The 19,135-nt window shown below is 47.8% G+C and overlaps 1 protein-coding gene across 1 annotated transcript in view; it reads right to left on the bottom strand.

Annotated features, from left to right (window-relative positions):
- Window positions 1–19,135, bottom strand: part of LOC119444910 (cubilin) — a 337,977-nt gene that overhangs the window by 184,360 nt on the left and 134,482 nt on the right. The window contains exons 13-16 of the mRNA XM_049662748.1: window positions 14,780–15,096; window positions 2,901–3,033; window positions 2,693–2,824; window positions 1,003–1,147 (exon numbers count right to left, since the gene is read on the bottom strand). Of these exons, the coding sequence (XP_049518705.1) occupies window positions 1,003–1,147; window positions 2,693–2,824; window positions 2,901–3,033; window positions 14,780–15,096 (727 nt within the window). The remainder of the gene's footprint in view (window positions 1–1,002; window positions 1,148–2,692; window positions 2,825–2,900; window positions 3,034–14,779; window positions 15,097–19,135) is intronic.

Below are 19,135 nucleotides of genomic sequence, written 5' to 3'. Positions count from 1 at the left end.
ACTCTCGTTATTGTACACGTTTTTTTTTTTTTTTTTTGCAATCTCGCAGCACCTCGCCTTTCAACACCTTTAAAACTTTTTCGCAGGGAGAATATTTTTTTCGTCGAACTTGAAGCATCATTCGTAGTATCGTACAACGAAGCAAAATTCGTAATGTTTACAAAAAATCGGTAAGGTTGGCAGGCATGCCTTTCGTGCTGATCTAAGAAATTTATTCAATTCAATCAGGATGTCAAAATCGTTGTTCCAGCTTTCAGTGCACCGAGTTCACAAGTTATTTGCGCACGCGCGGCCATCTGCTAGCCTCCCAGCTTCCTATACAGCAGACCAGAACGAGGCCTTCCGGCTGACTTCTTCGTTCTCTTTACCATTAACGTATTTCACGTCTTCGTACAATGACTGCTCCGGTGAGGAGGTGATTAGCTGTTTATATTTCCAAACATTAAGTGTTTTTACGGTCGAGGCAACGGCGCATCTCCTGCCCAGGTCACCGTAATATCACAGCAATCAGCAGTCCGTTATCGCTGGCTCATTTCCTCAAATGTCATAAAGCTGTTTAGCTGCTCTGGTCTGACGATAATCTGTGTATTTGGTAGCACATGGTCAACATCCACGATTTGAACATCACGGAGAGTTTGTTTCAAAAGTCCAAATTCATTTCATTGCATATATTTGAGCTCTCTTTGTGGTAACAAGCTGCAGTGACATCTGTGGCAACTTCTTTTTTCGTGAATCTACTTCCATCTCCCGGATTTCCTCAGAACTTAGGTTGAGTACTGGGCTAATGGATTACACTGGCTTTCCGCAATGCTTACCGGTCGATTTCATTCTCTAACATAGGTTCAGAGCAGTGTTTACGCTCCATTTTCCTTAAGACAGGAAATTGTTCACGGACAACCGACCGTTGAAACTTCGAAGACATCGCATCAACGTGTGCCGATTCTTCAGTCAATGAACACAACCAAACACTCTGATGACACTTGTCGGAGAATATGGGCTTACCTGCATCTGTCGGGAGCCGCGGCAATGACGCGATAAGTGCAGGACATCTGGTTGGGGTAAGGACCCGGAAATCCCTGGCTGTAGAATACGCCACTCTGGTCACAGAACTCGTACATGCACGGCACTCCCAGGGCCGGAGCTTTCTCTGCACCGATACAATGGCAATTTCAAATGGCCGGAGGGTTATTTCTAGGGTTCGACGGAATACGGTCCGGTCAGGTAAAATAATTAGAAAAGAAGGACGTCAATGACCACAGTGAATACAAAGTGCCGTTTCGAGATCCGCATGAATCCCCTGTTGCTATTGGGAACAAGGGTTCCGTACGGATGTCGGAACGTCATTTTGTTTTGACTGTGGTCAGTGACCTGTTTCTTTTCAAATGACCGAAGTATAGCTTTATCCACTAGGTGCACATTGGCCCGTATCGACCTTCTCGCACCTAGGATTGAGTATGTCACATTCGGAAGTTGCAACCTGGTCCTGTGGTAATGCGACGCTAGCCTGCTGCGGTACCCTACAGTTGTTCTGTAGTTACAGCCATTCAGCAGCATCCCACATGAGAGACACAGTCATCGCTTATTAGACGTACTAAAAAAAATTGTCGCAGTTTCACCCGAAAGGCGAAGCATCAATTGCGATAGGAAATTAGCAGAGAGTCATACGCTGTAAGGATAGTAGTTTTATCAGCTGCATAAACTTGGACATGCCGCACCAGCAACGCGCATAACTGTTGTCGACACCGTCGGCGTTTTCCCCGCTTTCGCATCGAAAGCGCGTGGCGTTGGTGACTGTTGCCGGTGCCTCTGGCGGCGGCTCGGAGGTTTTCGACGGGATCAGAACGGGACACTCGTTGAGCAGCATCGGAAGTCTTTACCACCTTCTCACCTCGGAACGTTTTTATATAAATACGCATTTGGTGCCGCAGCTAAACGTCGCCTCCCCTCCCTCCCTCCCGTCCCCCCACGGCGTTTCGCGCGACGGAAAAAGTCGCGTTTGCTCTCTATATATGGTCATTGTAAAGGAGGAAAGAGACGCTTAATTTTCCAGCCCTTCAGGGAGCAAGGCGCCGAACGCGCGTTTGCTCTCCGACGTGCGTTCGCTCCCCGTGAAAGCGCGCGTCCCTCGCGCCCTTTCACTCGCACATACAGCGTCCGGAGCACGGTGACGATTTCATCGCCGTTGATGTCATACGGAACCTCACGGCGACGGCGACGGCAAAAATCCGCTTTGGAGTGTCCATATAATTGCTATCGCAATAATATAGAAAGGATAGAACAAACAAAAAATCGGCATAAAGAGGAAGATCGAAACAAGGAAAGGCAGGGAGGTCAAACAGAAGGACGGCCTGTTGGCTACAGTGTACGGATGAGAGGGGATGAGGGATTGAAAGGATAAGGCAAAAGGAGAGAGATAGTTCACTCGCATAGTAGTACAGCGTCTCTGTAGTAGTGTACTGTGTGGCACTGTGTAGTAGTGTGAACGAGACGGCAAATGTATAAGAAAAAATTACGCTACACGACAGACGCTCATATATAGACGAAACTGTATAGTCTTTACCAAAACGTTGTTTTTTACGCTTTAATATTCCCCTACTTTCCTACGCTTGAATAATGCCATTTTTCTCTTGGCTAATCTCGTTTTGTTTTTTCCTTGCTTCCTAAATTAAACTATGCCAACATCAATGCTTACCGAGTCCCGTAACCGGTGGCAGTCGCGAGCCGCACTCAACCTGGCGAGCTTTAATGTGGAAGCCAGGCCGGCTTCCTCCCTGGTCAGACCGGAAGCGGAACACCATCTGTGAGCTGCTGAAGTGCACCAACCCTGGGCAGGGAAAAAGCGGTACGGAGTAGTTTCATTGAAAATGGAAGTCCTAAATGGCCTAACAGGCAAGACTCACTCTTGGATCCTGGGGGCAGGACACCGCACACGCGCTCCCCGTCGATCTCGAGGAAGTCCGAGAAACACTCGTTGTCCTTGTCTACGTCGAAGTCGATGAAAGTGAACTCCACGCTGCAGATGTCACGCGAAGCCTGTGGACACAGAAAGACAGACCCCGCCAGCCGGCGTATATCGCCCTTACAGGAAACTGAAATGAGTCATTACTGCCAAGCGGACATATGGAGCCGCCATAATATCTATCCACAGCGAAGTACTATTCCATCAGCTATGTATCAGCGAAATATCAACCGGGTCCACAGCAAGGGTGAACACGGCCGCGAATGACAAGCAAGCTCAGGGATGCGCCAGCTGTGGGAGTAGCCAGACAGAGTGGCTATGCCATGCGCTGACGAGCCAATAGGAACGTCGTTTATTGTGTAGCCGGGGGCCTCGAAACTTAGCAAACACGAAGACTGACACATGTCACGCGTTTGCGTCCCTGTTTTAACGCGGGACGTCACATTTTGTAAACCTTCTCTTAGCATATACGCTTGGTACATTTGGCCTTTGTGTGAGGTTGCAATCGTTAGTCAGTCGAGAGAGAGAGAGAGAGAGAATAAACTTTAATCGAAAGAGCACGCGAGCGTAGGTAGCGTCTCCGCTCTGCAGTGGGTGGTCCCCTCAGTCCAGGAGTCCAGCGGCCTTAGCTGCCCTTCTCGCTCGGTTGACCAGGTTGAGCTGGTCCGTCGAGTCGGAGCTGGACAGCGCTGCCTCCCATTGCCGTAGGGTGGGGTGTGTTATGGGTGTGAGCTGTGGTGTGTTTGCGCAAGCCCATACCATGTGGTGAAGCGTTGCACATTCATCGCAGTGTGGACATTTATAGGAATACAGCGCAGGGTGTATGGCGTGGTAAAGACTCAAATGTGGATATGTGTTTGTTTGGAGTTTTCGCCATATTACGTCTTCCTCTCGCGTCAGAGCATTATGCGGTGGGGGTAGTGTTCTTCGTGAAAGGCGATAGTGTTGTAGGATGTGCGTGTAGGTTAATGGTATGGGCTCTGGTTCGAACTGCTCGGCGCGGTCATCAGGCGGCTCCCGGTGTGCATGCGCTCGGGCGTAGGCGTGTGCCTGCTGATTGCCGCGTAAAGACTCATGCCCCGGAGTCTACACGATTTGTATGTATGGTGGCAGCTGGTGCGCTCCATTCAGAATGCGTTGTGCGGCCCTGGAAATTTTGGCTCTGGAATAATTTCTGCATGCCGTCTGAGAGTCCGTCAGAACTATGACGCAATCCCAGTGCGGTCTCGTCGTGATGGCTAACGCTATCGCTAGCTCCTCTGCCTCCGCAGCGCTCACTCTGGAAACCGACGACGCATTTATTTCGGTCCCGTGATTATCGACTACGCTGGTGACGCTGGTTAGTCAGTCGACAGTCGGTGTAGAAGTGGGAGGTGTAGAGGCGGGTAGGGAGTGTGAAACTGTCACTGTGAAATTGCCACTGTCACTCAGAACTTTCACTGGAATTGTCACTGGAGCCCTGTACAGCTCTGCAAGCGGACCTCGACTGAGAGCTCCGACGTACTACCTAATTTTCCCACCAAATAAAGTTTTGAAGCTAAGCTTTTAAAGCAAAGCTTTCTTTGTTTCTTCCTTCGACTTTTCCACTGCTGCTGCCGCTGTCTTGCAAGCCGGTTCGGGGGGTGGTTCAGAGCGTGCATACACGGCAGGAGCGTGGCAGAGAGGAAAGGCGACGCGAGAAACTCGTTTGGACCTGTCCATCGCGTAAGTTCAGTTTGCCTTAATTCCGTGTGAGAGGTGGTATAGATGCGGAGTAAAACGATTAACTTGTAGAAATCTGTGCTCCCTATACCACGCGCTTTTAAAGCTTGACACGATTTGCGACTCGATAACGAGATTTTTGCACCTCGTCTTAGTTAACATTTCTTGTGTGTGAAAAAAAAATGTTTGTTGGAAAAGTAGTCGCAGTTCCGCGGTGTGGAAGGATTTTTATGTCAAATAGAACAACTTAAGTGAAAAATGAAAAATAATCGGGATACGCTTTGCGACTGTCCTCATCTGAACATACCCAGCTGGATCAACCAGTGCAGTGGCGTATCGCGTTTTCCCACTTGGCTGGTGCATCGTTCATGTACACGGGGAGCATTTCAGATAGCAGACGTATTTAGAGATCAATGCCAGAAATAGGTTCCCCCGACTAGTCTAAAAAAAACGATTAACCTTGCACTCGGCTGCGCAACCCTTGAAACAGCGAAGCTGGGCGATCGTAGTCCATCATTTTCCGGAAGTGCGAGCGAACTTTTCATCTTCTCATGATGATGATAATTTTTTTCGCGCGTCTCGGACTTACGCCGTCACTGCGCGTTGCATAGTGCAGCTTGCAACATCGACACCGCGTTCCAATGCCGACACCACGTTCCACCGCGTTGCAATGCCGACAACGCGTTCCAGCAGACCCGCTCCGTGAATGCGTTTCTCTCTCTCTCGCTCTCATTTTCTTTATCTCTGTCCCGAGCATAGCGCGCAAAACCTCTTCTTCGCCTCGCAGAGCAGTGACACAAGCGCGCGCGAACGCGCCAGCAGTGGACGAACACGACGACGCTCGAACGCAATCATATGCATCGCATAAATGCACGTTATGAGAGCGTGGCTGTGCAATAAAGAAAAAAAAGAGAGCGTGGCTGTATAGCCTAGTGGTTACGACGGTCGCCTTGGGACTGTGGGTATGCGGGCTCGAATCCCGCCTCGTAAAGAAAGTTTATTTTCCTTCTTCATTGATGATGATAGTTTTTTAATACGAACAACAACGGCTGGCTTAAAGAGCTTCGATGTTAAAAACTTGCTATACGCGTGCTTGTTACCTCAACGTACCTAAAAAGGAATGTGGATGCAGGAGCCCTCATAACGTAATCTCAACTCATTTCATGGCTAAAGAGAAGTAAGAGTGAGTGAGAAAGGAAAGACATGGATGTTAGGGAATGTAAGTAAGAGGCTAAAAAGAGACAACCTGAATCATTATCCTTACTACAACAAATATAATGAGTTCAAAATTCACTATGCGCGTGATATTTATTTTATTATTAGAACGATACGGGGGGGGGGGGCATCGTTGGGATGGCCATGCATGGGTAGGCTCAATTTTCTCAGCCACAACACAATAATGCAACCTGCTTTTACTGCACAAGATTTAGCAGTCCTGGGTGGGTATTCTATGAAATAATAATAAAAATGGGCGATAATAATTTTTAGAACGTCTCTAAAATGTTTCGCTTCTCGCTTTTCTTTGCAATTACTTCGTTTTGGGGATTTTATAACGAAATAAACCCGTGATATAGTTGCATACTTCTTTTATTGATTTGCGAGAAACCTTTTAAAGATTTGTGAGAAATATTTTTCAGCTTCATCAACTTACCTAACATGTTCCAAAAAATCCTGATTTCAAGGTCAGTTACTCAAACACCAAAGTGAGCCAATTTTCCAAAACTTCCCATGGGCCAATAGCACGCATGGCGTAGATTTACGAGAAAAAAATTTGCGAGGTGTAATGCGTTAATTTTAGAGTGATAGGCCTTCGAATTGGTAAAATCTGTAAGTCGTTAAAACGCTGTCTTCCACCTTTAGTGAAATAAGAAATTTTTCATGAAATCGTGGCAAGTTTCACAAAACGAAGGTTCATTCCTTTCTACAGTTGTATTCCCACCTCATACAAATATTTCGCTGAAAACTCAAATTACTCGGTCTGTCCTTCTCTGAAGACACCTATGGGGTCAAAATCAATCCGGAGTCCGCTACTACGGCGTGCCCCATAATCCGATTGCGGTTTTGGCCACATACAGCAATTAATGTTTAACACTTCTGCCACGCTGCGATGTGCCATGTGAGGCAATGAGAATGCTAACCTACTCGGAGGTTATGAACAACGGTGCATAACAAGGCCTCAAACAAACATGTCTCGCTACACAGACAAAATACAGTGGTACACGCAAGGTAACATCTAACATCAGCTCATCACTCTCGTATTGCACTAAATGCTCAAGAAATTAAACATTCGCCGACAACATCACCGCTAATTTATTCTCAGTCAAGGCAAACAACACAGAAAGCTTCGCCCACATCGATTCCCGCAGTGCGTGGGATCCGAATAATTTTTTTTCGCTCTGTCTTAGGCGATAGACATGCTATCCACATTTTGCAGATGCCGCCTATTTGCTGTCCAAGCTGTATAAACTTGGACGTGCAGCAGCACCAGCAACGCGCAGTACTGCTGTCGACGCCGTCGGCGTTTTGCCCGCGTTCACACCGAACGCGCGCGGCGTTGGTGACGGTTGCCGGTGCCTCTGGGGGTGGCTCGGAGGTTTTCGACGACACAGAATGCATGGGATACTCGTCGAGCAGCGTCGTAAATCTTACACACCTTCTCGCCTCGCAACGTTTTTATATAAATGCGCATTTGGTGCCGCAGCTAAACGTCGCCTCCCCTCCCTCCCTCCCGTCTCCCCACGCGCCTTTCGCGCGACGAAAGAAGTCGCATTTGCTCTCTATATGTATTGATTGTAAAGGGGGAAAGAGATGCTTAATTCTGCAGCCCTTCAGGGAGCACGGCGGAGAACGCGCGCTTGCTCTCCGACGTGCGTTCGCTCCCCGTGAAAGCGCGCGTCCCTCGCGCCCTTTCACTCGCACATACAGCGTCCGGAGCGCGGCGACGATTTCGTAGCCGTTAACGTCATACGGAACCTCACGGTGATGGCGACGGCTGAAACCCGCTTTGGAGTGTCCATATAATTGCTATCGCAATAAAGATACGGTTGATGGCAGCAGTGACAACAAGAGCTCGAAATGTAAGAAACCAATCTACCTACCAAACAAACAAGCAAGAGAGCAAGCAAGCAGTTTGTAGTCTTCCCGTCTGAAGTGCAAAAGTTTATGATATTGACTGCAAATTAGCATGGGCACAAAGGGGCACAAACACTGAAATAAGGAAACCTACAGGGAAAAAAATGTTCACGAAGTTTTATTTAGAATACTGTAATACGAGTACATATTCTGTGTCAAATATTGTTGCTGTACTAAATCAACAAATGTTAATTTTGTTTCTATTTCACAATTTATTAGTTCCTTCTTGATGAACCCTACCAACCAGTGATTCTGGCGCAAGACTTGGCAAGACTGTGGCTGTGCAAACCCGTCTGTAAACCAGCTGTGCTGATTTGCATAGCTCACTACAACGCTGCGGTTTCATCCCAGTTTTTTAAATTTCCTTGCGCGTTTGTTCAAAGAGTGGCGTGCGCTTCACTTCAAATTTTGCGTGGCTTAGCGCACGACATTCATTGGTGAAAGGTGTAAGTGGAGGTTTTTTGTTATCGTACAAGTTCACGCTGCGGCATCCGACGCGCTGTGTCTCCTCGTGATGATAAATGCGGAATGCTCCACTAAGAAACGTCGCGCCATGTTCGTTCACTCTCCGTAACACAGGCTCTTTAGTGACCGAGGAGCAGCAAAATTAGTAGTTCGAATGTTTTCTAAATGATAATGTGGGGCAATGTTGTCTTGTCTGATAACTGTTGGATATGAATACATGGTGTCGCACGGAATGGCGAATGATTCCGTGAAAAGGTTTCACATATGTTGCTGTACATTACGACTGTGTGCTGGCCATACTATTTTTCATCCATTGAAACAAGATTTGCTTGGTCAGTTATATGGGTTGCATAATTCTAAACGAATAAAACACAAGTTTTCTTGTAACCTCTGTGGAATTGTCATTTCCATCCTATTCGCTCGCCTTCCTATAAGGAACCTACTGGAGCAATTGCCGTCAATGACAACCTAATTTGATCTCATTAAGACATACGCCACTACTATAGTTTAATGACACGCTGGCGCTTCAGCTAAGGTGAGTTGCAAGCTCGCCTCAGCCTCAAAAGAAAAATAGCTGCTGTCGTAGCGGTCGAAAAGCTGGACGCTGAAGAAATTAAAACATTCTCCCGGTTATTCGTCTTTCGTGATGTAAACAGTCCTTTTCTAAGAGAGGTGTTACAACTTCGATTAATGAATTAAAAACCTTCCAGAAATAGTTGTGTCGTCCTCTGTCAGAGATGCACCACCTGCTCCTTGGGGCTTCTTGAAAGAGGCTGTTGAAGGCTTTCGCTTTCTTAAAGCTCGCTTTAGCTTGGATTATATTTTCACTGCATCCCGTAAAGAAATTTCTGTTGCACTGATAGACACAATGTTTCCTGTTCCCCGTTATCGTGCGCCTTATTTGGAATGTTGCTACTTAGATGCGCTTAAGCGTGTCCGTCGAATGATCATTCCTCCAGGGATCAAAACTTTTTTCTTTAACTTGCATTCGGCAACCCTTCCTGTCAAAACCTGGTTAGAAAAAAGGGGCTGTTTCGTGCCGTGGTCTACAAAGTGCCGTTTGTTTCCACATGCTGAAACCATTGATCACTGTTTTGTCGATTGTAGGGATGCCGTGTACTTCTGGGACAATCTCCAAAGAACACTTAAAAACATTTAGACATCACACCATACACAATTCGTTTCTTACCTTTTAAAGATCCCTGTGACCCACCATATGACATGTTCATCGTACTTGGCCTACATAGTCTTTGGCGCAGTAGAATGTGTGACAGGCACGCTGAACCACCGCGAAGCACTCGGTCGTTTTTTCGGGAATCTGCTGCCTACGTTCGTAGTGTGTACGCTGATGAAGAAATAGCGCCGGACTGGATGCCTTTATTGGACGCGTGTACATGCTTGCCTGACTTTTGAATATGTACTATCGTGAACAATATGAAAGGGAACACGCGAACGCGTGGCAAATAGCCTCGAAACCGAGCTAGAGCGATACGCGGATGGCGCTATCGAAAACAGAGGGGAAAGGGGGGCGCTCTTCCGCTAACTGTTGGCACTCCCACCGCGCCTGCATTTGTCCAAAACGGCAGCTTACGGCGTTTCACTGGCCGCCGAAAGCCGGTAAGACGGTTATGTGCCGCAGTGACTTACAGCGAGTCATTTTTTTTTCCTTTCATGTTTTTTTTGTATTTTTTCTTCTTTGTGCAACCGTATGACGCTACTTTTAGACCTGGGCTCGTATTTTCAATCAATGTTTTTTAATATCAATTGACGCGATGAGTTTCTTCAGCCTTAAAAGAGTGCTACTTTTGACCACGCCTCGGCGCATAAAGTTACCAGTAACCGCAATACCAAACAGTTATCACGGTGCGCTTGGCGAGTAGAAATTCCGCACTTTGTGTAAACAGGTGGTGAGAGTACCAACAGTTATTAGAACAGCGTCTCTCTTTCCACGTTGTTTTCGACGGCGTCCGCCGCGTATCGCCATAGCAGGGTTCGAGGCTATCTGACATGCGCTCCTGTGTTCCCCTTCATATTGCTCACGATAGTATACCCTGTAGCGCCCTGTTGTTTCTTGTGTTGCTGAAGATTCTGCTCCCATGTAATAAAGAAAAAAAAAGTGTGTGTACAGCCAACTGCTTATGACGCTCGCCTACGGACCGCAGGTGCCTGGGTTCGAATCCCGCTTCGCCAAGGAAGTTTAGTTATTTATTGTTCTCTGTCTCTCTCTCTTTCTTTCTCTCTCTGCACATCCTCTCCTATGCTTGGTTTTGGCCGAATGGCTGAACCTAGTTACAGACAGACTAAGTTTTTCGCGTTTAAGTAGCCCAAGAAAGAATATCGTTTTAACAAAAAAAAAAAACTCAGATCAAACCGCGGCGTTCAAGTGAGCAACGCCATACTGCATGATAGCTGGCTTGCACAGTCTGGCCAAGTCTTGCGCCAGAATCACTGGTTGGTACGGGTCACCAAGAACGATCTAATAAATTGTGAACTAGAAAACATTACCATTTGTTGTTTTGGAACAGCATAAATATTTCAAACGGAATATTTTACTCGTATGACAGTATTCCCATCTTAAAAATGGGTGTATGAAATAAAAAAACGCTAAACCTTGCAGTCGGCCGCGCAACGCTTGAAACATCGAAGATCGTAGCATAGCATTTTCCGGAACTGCGCGTGAACTTTTCATCTTATTTCTCATGATCATGATAATTTCTTTTCACGCGTCTCGGACTTACGGCCGTCACTGCGCGTTGTATAGCGCAGCTTGCAACACCGACACCACGTTCCAGGAGACCCGCTCCGTGAATGCGTCTCTCTCTCTCATAGCGCGCAAAACCTCTTCACCTCGCAAAGCCCGAGCGTACGAACGCGCCAGCTGTGGACGAAGACGACGACGCTCGAACGTAATCATATGGTTGGCATAAATGCACGTTTTGCAAGCATGGCTGTATAGCCTAGTGGTTATGACCAATAAATTTTGAAAAAAAAAGCCTAGTGGTTACGACGCTCGCCTTGGGACCGGGGAAACGAGGGTGGAATCCCGCCTCGGCAAGAAAGTTTATTTTATTTCATGGTAGTTTCTTGATACGCACCACAAATTACGGCTGGCTTAAACAGCTTCGCTGTTAAAATTTTCGAACATTTTCTTTTTCACATAGACTTTCTAGATTTAGTGTTCGCCCCCCCCCCCCCGCCCCCTCACGTAGTCGTGCTTCAATCGTGCACCACTAACTGATAAACCTGGCGATAGCTTTTGGCACGCCTTACATTCCAAGCTTCGCAACCTCTTTAGATGAACCTTGTTCCCACAAAGTTGTCGCATTGAGTCAGCAATGTAGTAGATGAGAGTGTAGAGGCGCTGCTCTTTCTGCTAAAAAAAAAACAGATAGACCTCAGAAAATGTGGGACGGCTGTATGACAAGGCAGAATATTATGCGTGCACGTTTTGGGCGAGGAATTTTAATGCGAAAGCATTATATGCCCCGTTAAGCGAAAATCCGGCGTTGTAGTCAGTCACGTGACCGAATGCTCGTACCAAAAATTGCCGACGGCAGTGAGTAAGAACACGTCAAAAAATGCTCGAATTGACGTCAAATTTCTCAGGGAGGTTCCTGTAAACAAACAAATTAGTGCTTTTGAAAAGAAAATTAGGTAAACTTTGATCTGGGTGGGAATGAAACCCGGGCTTCCGGGGTGCGAGACGAGCCTGCTTCCCTGACGCCACGGCGGCTCCACGGCTCTGGTGGACTAAAGGTGCGCCTAGTGCGTGCGTCATGGCGCACGTCACGTCGAGGCCATCCGGCTGACTGAACGGCTGGCATATATATAGTGCGTGCGTCGTGAGTCACATGACGGCGCAGCCAACGGGTAGGAGGCGGCGCCACGTCATGAGTGTATAAAATGACTATATAAAATAAAATGTATCAATGTCCATTGAATGCCGCTGAGCGTTCCTTCGAGTTTTGAACTCCTCGCGGGCAAGCGATTGCGATGCGACGCTTGGCGCGTTGTCATTTGCTTTTACCGAGGCGCAGTTAGAATGAGCGGAGAGCGTGCGCCCCAGGGCACAGAACGTGCGGGGAAAAACATTTCATCATAGGGACTATATTGCTTTCGCACTCCCACATGTAAGCAGCCTTAAGTGTCTCTGCGGAATTTTTTACTCTTTGTCGAAATGTAGATCGACGAACAGACGGTTAAAAAGATCAATATGAAATTTCTTTTGAAACTGGCCAAGAATGGTGCAGAAATGTATCAAATGTTACAAAAGGCCTATAAGCAATGCTGTAAATGAAAGAACTGTGTTCACGGGAGTCCAGCGTGTTCCTGAAGGCCGTAAAGACCCCAAGGAAAATTTAGGACGAGGATGCCGCTCCACCTCGCGGGAAGATGAAAACATAGATCGTGTGCGTTCTCTTATGCTCAGTGACCACCGAATGACTGTTAGAATGATATAAGAGGCACTTGGTTGGGAAAAGGCGTCTTTTCACCAGATTTTGGCTGAAATATTTGAAATAAAAAGGTTTCCGCTAGCACGATGCCGAAACTGCCAACTCCTGAGCAAACGTTGCGATTAAAATAATGTTACATTGTATAAAAAACATCAAGCAACCGCGATAAATTCTTGCGAATAGGCGTCACCGGTGACGAAAACTGAATTTACGAATACGACATCCACCTGAAGTCACAAAGCAAGGAGCGGGAAAAGAAAGATGAGCTCTGCTCAAAAAAAGGAAAGAAAAACGAAGAACAACAAACCAAAAATCGAAGATGTGGATCGTGTTTTTTGACAGCCATGGATTTGCTCACAACGAATCTCTACCTTTGTCGGGAGGTCAAGGCCACTTTCTGCGTGGAGGTCCTGGTGCGTATGAAATATTGGGCCTGGCGCCCGACCAATTGTCGAAAGAGGCGCGCTGGATTATCCACCACGATAATGCCACTGCTGACTGCGCATTGATAGTTGCTTGAGTTTTTGGCACACGATTCCGTTACTGTGCGAGGACACCTTCCCTGCTGGCCGCATTTATTCCCTAGCTGATTTATGCGACATATTTCTCCTCAGTAGTTTGGTTACAACTGCAGCTCAGCCGACTGCATGGTTCAACAAATCAGCTTATAAAGATTAATAGAATTGTTACGGTAGCTTTGCTACCGTACCGCATGCTCTCGCTCGACGTGTGTCGAATGCGCGCGCGCCAGTTTCTATCTTTCCTGGGCGCCACGAGCGGCAGCGTGCAGACTGCAACGCCTTCGGTATCGGCCCACATTCAAAAGCCCTTTTCTCGTCGCAGATAACACTGCGAAGGCACTGTGCGACATTCTTCCACCTTCAGGATGGGTCCAGATCGTAACCGAACCGGTTGCAACCGTTCTTTCGCCGAAGTAAAAGCAATGCTCTCGTCATGGCGTCACCGTCATTCAATCGTCCTCGTCTTGCTTCTGTCGTCACACACAGGCTCGCGTCACATGCATAACTTCTTGCTTTACAGAAAAACATTGGTCCATCTGGAAACTCTTGAAGAAATCCAAACGACGCTGGACAGCCAGCTACCAGGAAAATACTTCACATAGCATCAACTCTCACAGTGCCTTGGATCCGCATATTTTTTTTCAACCACACGGATTCTACACAATATTTAAACTTGACTTTGTTCAGAAATTACAAAAATATATTCGATCTTCGCAAGTCATTTTTTTCCGGAATCGTTGCATTCCACTGGATTCGGAAACTCCGCTATTCCAACACCCCTAGATTTTAGGGAAATATTGAAATGAAGAAATCAGCATCCACACAGGAGACGCTCAAGAAATGAAATATCTGCCAACAAAGCGAGTGTTAGAGTGCTGTAAGAGGCAAACTAAAATACACGCCCCAAACTTTTAGGTATGTTGCGACTATGGTTATTCTGATGAATGTTGCGGAAAAACCTCACTGGCTAACTTGGGCTAACTTTCTAAAGAGAATCTACAATGGTAATAATCATGTTACTTAGGTGATCGGCATAAGTGACATGCGCGACATGTACCGGCGGGTGCTATGTAGTATGTCTACGACGTCACGGGTGTAGCGGAAGAGCTTCGGCACCCGGCACCCTGCGATTCTCCAGCAGTATTCTGAATGTCGAAAGCCACACACAAAGCGAGGCAAGCTGATTCGCCTACGCGGCGCTTGTCGGGCCGCAAAGCAGCCAACTCTACGACCTTGATATGCAAAAACGATAGGGGCCAGTGCTGCACTCTTACACCTATCGTGTGCCTTAGTTTACGGCGATTGCCCAAGCTTCGAACGCCGCATTTACTTCGAGGGACTGCCTACTGCCGCACTGGTGGCCTCGAAAGAGCTGACCAGTGAAAACAGCTCCACTTCTTTGCACGCGTATTTTCAGTGTGCCCAAAATGATACACGTGAGCGTCTCAACAGCCATGAAACAATAGCGACAGCGCGCCAAGCGGCCTCTCAATGTTTGACGCACCTATATGCACGGGCTTGAAGTCACGCTTAAATAATGCACTGACCTGAAAGACGATGTACTTGCAGTCCAGATTGGGCGGGTATCCTCCCGGGTAGTTTGGGCTGCGCACGTCGAACAGTCGGTTCGTGAGGATCTTGTCGCACTTGTGGTGCTCGCGGTGGACGCTATCACCTCCGACACCCAGGGTCGAGGTAGTGAAGCCCCCCTGCAGGGGCCTGAAGGGTGGCGGCCGCGGCGACTCCGCCTCGTCTTCGTCCACACACTCGACCTGTCGCAGCCGAATGCGGAAACCTGGTCGGGAGTTGGCTGCGTCCGAGTGGAAGTGCAGCTGCTTCTCGTTCTCCTCGAAGTCGTACATGCCTGCAAACCGTTGAGCGTGAGATGCGGTCACTCACGCACACGAGCAGTACTAGACTTTCGCCATGTCTACCACAGAGAAGACTGATTGCGGACACGACACGGCGAACGAAAGGAACATCGACCACATGGATTAGCAGGTTTTCACGTTCCAAATAGAGGATGTCCCAGCTAACTTTATCCAAGCTCTTTAAGAAAAAAGATTGACAAAACATGGTGCAAGACACGATTTTAAGACATACAGTATTCGGTCGCAAGAGGTTTGATGACCGAATACACCTTGCAACGTAGTCGAACGCTCCGGGATAATTTTGGCTTCGCCAGTTCTTACGGGGCACCGAAACTGCTGTAAACATTCGCTGTTATTGCGATGGCCACTATAGGCACACTGCAGGCGAATTTCCGCCGTCGTCATCACCGTGGTGTTCTGTATAAAGTCCTATAGTCCTACAAGATCATATTGCGCCCTGCGGCGCCGGATCCCATGGGTGTGGGAGATGGTGAGCCGAGAAGTATGGTGGCTTGATGCGCGTCGTCTTCCCACTCGCCCAATGTTGTACTTAAAAAGCGCGAGGCAGGTCTTCAATTGTAGGCTGGCCCTTGCTGCGTGTGGCACGGACGCGCACGTCTTATAAATCTTGGAGCTTATCTGCTGTGGGTATGAAAGCTGCGCGAGCCGAGATGGCTTGTGGCTTCGTATGCGCTGTGTTTTCGCACTTCTAGTGTTGGAGGTTGCATAATCTCAGGGTTCGGAGACGTGTTGAAGCTACAGTTAACACGAAGCGTTCGTTTGCCGCTGCTGCCGCTCTTCATGAGGCCAGCATAGCGAGTGTCTGTAGTGATTGAGATAGAAGTGTTCATGTTTGCCTGTGCGCGCGTGACACCATGCTTGTTAGTTTAGTTAGTAAGCGAAAGATTACTACAGGTTCTACTGCCCATAATACTAGTAACATTACTTCGTACAGCTGTCTATAATTTGCTATAGCAATCAATGCTTCGCCTTTCGCGCAAAACTACGACCCTTTCTTTTTATTTTCAACATCACTGAAATGTGGCCGCCGTGGACCTATTGCTACATCGTGCTGAGCAGCCGAGCGCCGCAGCCGCTTATGAACTCGTCCTTGGCTATCGCTGGTGTTATCTAAAGGGCATAGTTACCATTATAGGGACAAATACAAAGCAAGAAATGTAAACAACTACGGCACAGCCCGTATCCTCGTTTTTGTTTCTTGTATTCGTGTCTATAGAGGTAAACGCGCCCTTTAGCTGTTTCTAAGCAACTGCGGCGTGTACACATAAACAACAGACAGACAGACAGACAGACAGACAGACAGACAGACAGACAGACAGACAGACAGACAGACAGACAGACAGACAGACAGACAGACAGACAGACAGACAGACAGACAGACAGACAGACAGACAGACAGACAGACAGACAGACAGACAGACAGACAGACAGACAGACAGACAGACAGACAGACAGACAGACAGAACAGACAGACAGACAGACAGGACAGACAGACAGGACAGACAGGACAGACAGACAGACAGGACAGACAGCCACAGGACAGACAGGACAGACGACACAGACAGACAGACAGACCAGACAGACAGACAGACAGACAGACAGACAGCAGACAGACAGACGACAGACAGACAGACAGACAGACAGACAGACAGACAGACAGACAGACACAGACAGACAGACAGACAGACATACGACAGACAGGACAGACAGGACAGACAGGCAGACGAACAGACGACAGGACAGACAGACAGACAGACAAGACCAGACAGACAGATCAGACAGACAGACAGACAGACAGACAGACAGAACAGACAGCCAGACGGACAGAGACGACAGACAACAGACAGACAGACAGACAGACAGACAGACAGACAGGACAGCCAGACAGGACAGACAGACAGACAGACAGCAGACAGACAGAGCAGACAGAGCAGACAGAGCAGACAGACAGACAGACAGACAGGACCGACAGACAGACAGACAGACAGACAGACAGACCAGACAGACACAGCAGACAGACAGACAGACAGACAGACAGACAGACAGACAGACAGAGCAGACAGACAGACAGACAGACAGGACAGACAGACAGCAAGACAGACAGACAGACAGACAGACAGACAGACCAGACAGGACAGACAGACAGACCGACAGACAGACAGACAGACAGACAGACAGGACAGACAGCCAGACAGACAGACAGACAGACAGACAGACAGACAGACAGACAGACAGACCAGACAAGAACTTAATGAATGTCCTGAGAAGCTCCATTGCCCCCTCTCAGGGAGGCGACGAAGCCGCGGGCCGCACCCACGTCGGGACGGGGCGACCAAGCTCCAGCAACAGAAAAAAAACTCTACTACACAGGCTGTGTTGGGTACATGTTTGTGCACTGGTTAAATACTGCGGAAGATTGAGAGACAGTTGCCAAATAATGTAAGAAAAACAGAGAGATCGCCAGGAACACCAGTGCCGATGACCTACTGCTATACGCTGACGATGGATGGAGAACGGAGTGACAAATGGAAGGTGTGGTGGTAAAAATGATGAATCTAGCGAGTGCAGTGAACTATGAGCAGGACCATTTACATGCGTACATTCACTCTGCATCCAGTTGCTCTGGATATGCGCTCTTACAGTCCATATAGTATAGCAGACAGCCTGGAAAGTGCTACTAGAGCCTATAGAGTCGAGAGCCTGAGTACCTCGAGCCCTCTTTTTGCGCACCACGCACTCTCGGTGTGACTTCAGGTTAAAGCAGTCTTTTATTCTGAAAGCCGATAATTGTCCTAGAAAACGTAAGCGTTCACAAGTGTCTGGCTCTGCGGTTTGTACTGAGGGCCCCCATAGATAATTTGTGGTCTCTAGAAACGCGCAGTTGTTGCTGCTTGTTTTGTACAGATACTGGCAAGAGAACACTTTTTTTTTCTTTTTTCTTCAGATCTCTTTTTGCGAGGTCTTATTCTTGCTGCAAGTCGAAATCAGAAATCCGACCTCCGATTTTGTCTATTTGGAAGTTCGGCTAGTCTGGAAAGACAATCTTGACAGTGGTGACCTGAGCGTCAGCCCACTCCTGAGGAGTGTGTTTTGGATAGCTGAAGACAGCAGGGCCATGACATCACGTTAAAAAAATGCAATTTCTAAAAAAATTTGGCGTTTATGCACAAGTTTTGTTTAAGCATTAACCCAAACGCTTCACCGCAATGTCACAGCGGCTAGTAATCAAAAGCACTAAGTTTTAACCCGTTCAAATTCTTTCATATAGAAAAGGGCGAATTCAAAGGTGAGCATTCGATCGCTCTTTCGTAGAACGAGTTACTTGCAGAACCAGGTTAGAAAGAAGAAAAAAAGTGTATGGAGGTCACTGGCGAGGCGTTGCGCAGCAAATGAATCTTAGTGCTTCCGAAATTGTCGAGAACGACCACAAAGTCTTGTCTTCGGTAAGTTTTGTAGGCATTAAAGCCTACAAAACATGGGGCCAGTTGGTGGATATCAGCTTCAAGTAAAAACTGCTCAATGAAACGTGGAACGCGGGCGGGACCTGTTCCTTTGCCCAGTTCTCAATCTGAAAACATAATGGCTTGTTAAGCTGGATCCATACAACGGGCCGGATCGTGTTCCAGTCCGCAGGCGAATGTGACGTAGATAAGCTGCAACGAATCGTGCCTCTTGCTGCTTGTCTGCACCCGCCGCGGTATAGCCTCGATGCTATGGCGTTGCGCTGCTGAGCTCAATGTCGCGGTTTCGATCCTGGTGGTGGCGGCAGCATTCTCATCGGGGTTGAATGCAAAAGACGCTCGCGTGTACCGTGCATTGGCTGCACGTTAAGGAACCCCAGGTTGTCAAAATTAATCCGGAATCCCCCCCCCCCCCCCTATACGGCATGCCGCATAGTCAGATCTGGGTTTTAGCATGTAAGACCTCACAATTTAATTTAAAATTTAGGTTGCGTGCGGCATTCTTTTGTGCGGAACGATTCGGGGTCCCGTCATGCTTGTCTCAGGAGAT

Source organism: Dermacentor silvarum, chromosome 1 (genome assembly GCF_013339745.2).
Source record: "Dermacentor silvarum isolate Dsil-2018 chromosome 1, BIME_Dsil_1.4, whole genome shotgun sequence".
Taxonomy (NCBI): domain Eukaryota; kingdom Metazoa; phylum Arthropoda; class Arachnida; order Ixodida; family Ixodidae; genus Dermacentor; species Dermacentor silvarum.
This window is presented reverse-complemented; position numbering and strand designations above follow the sequence as displayed.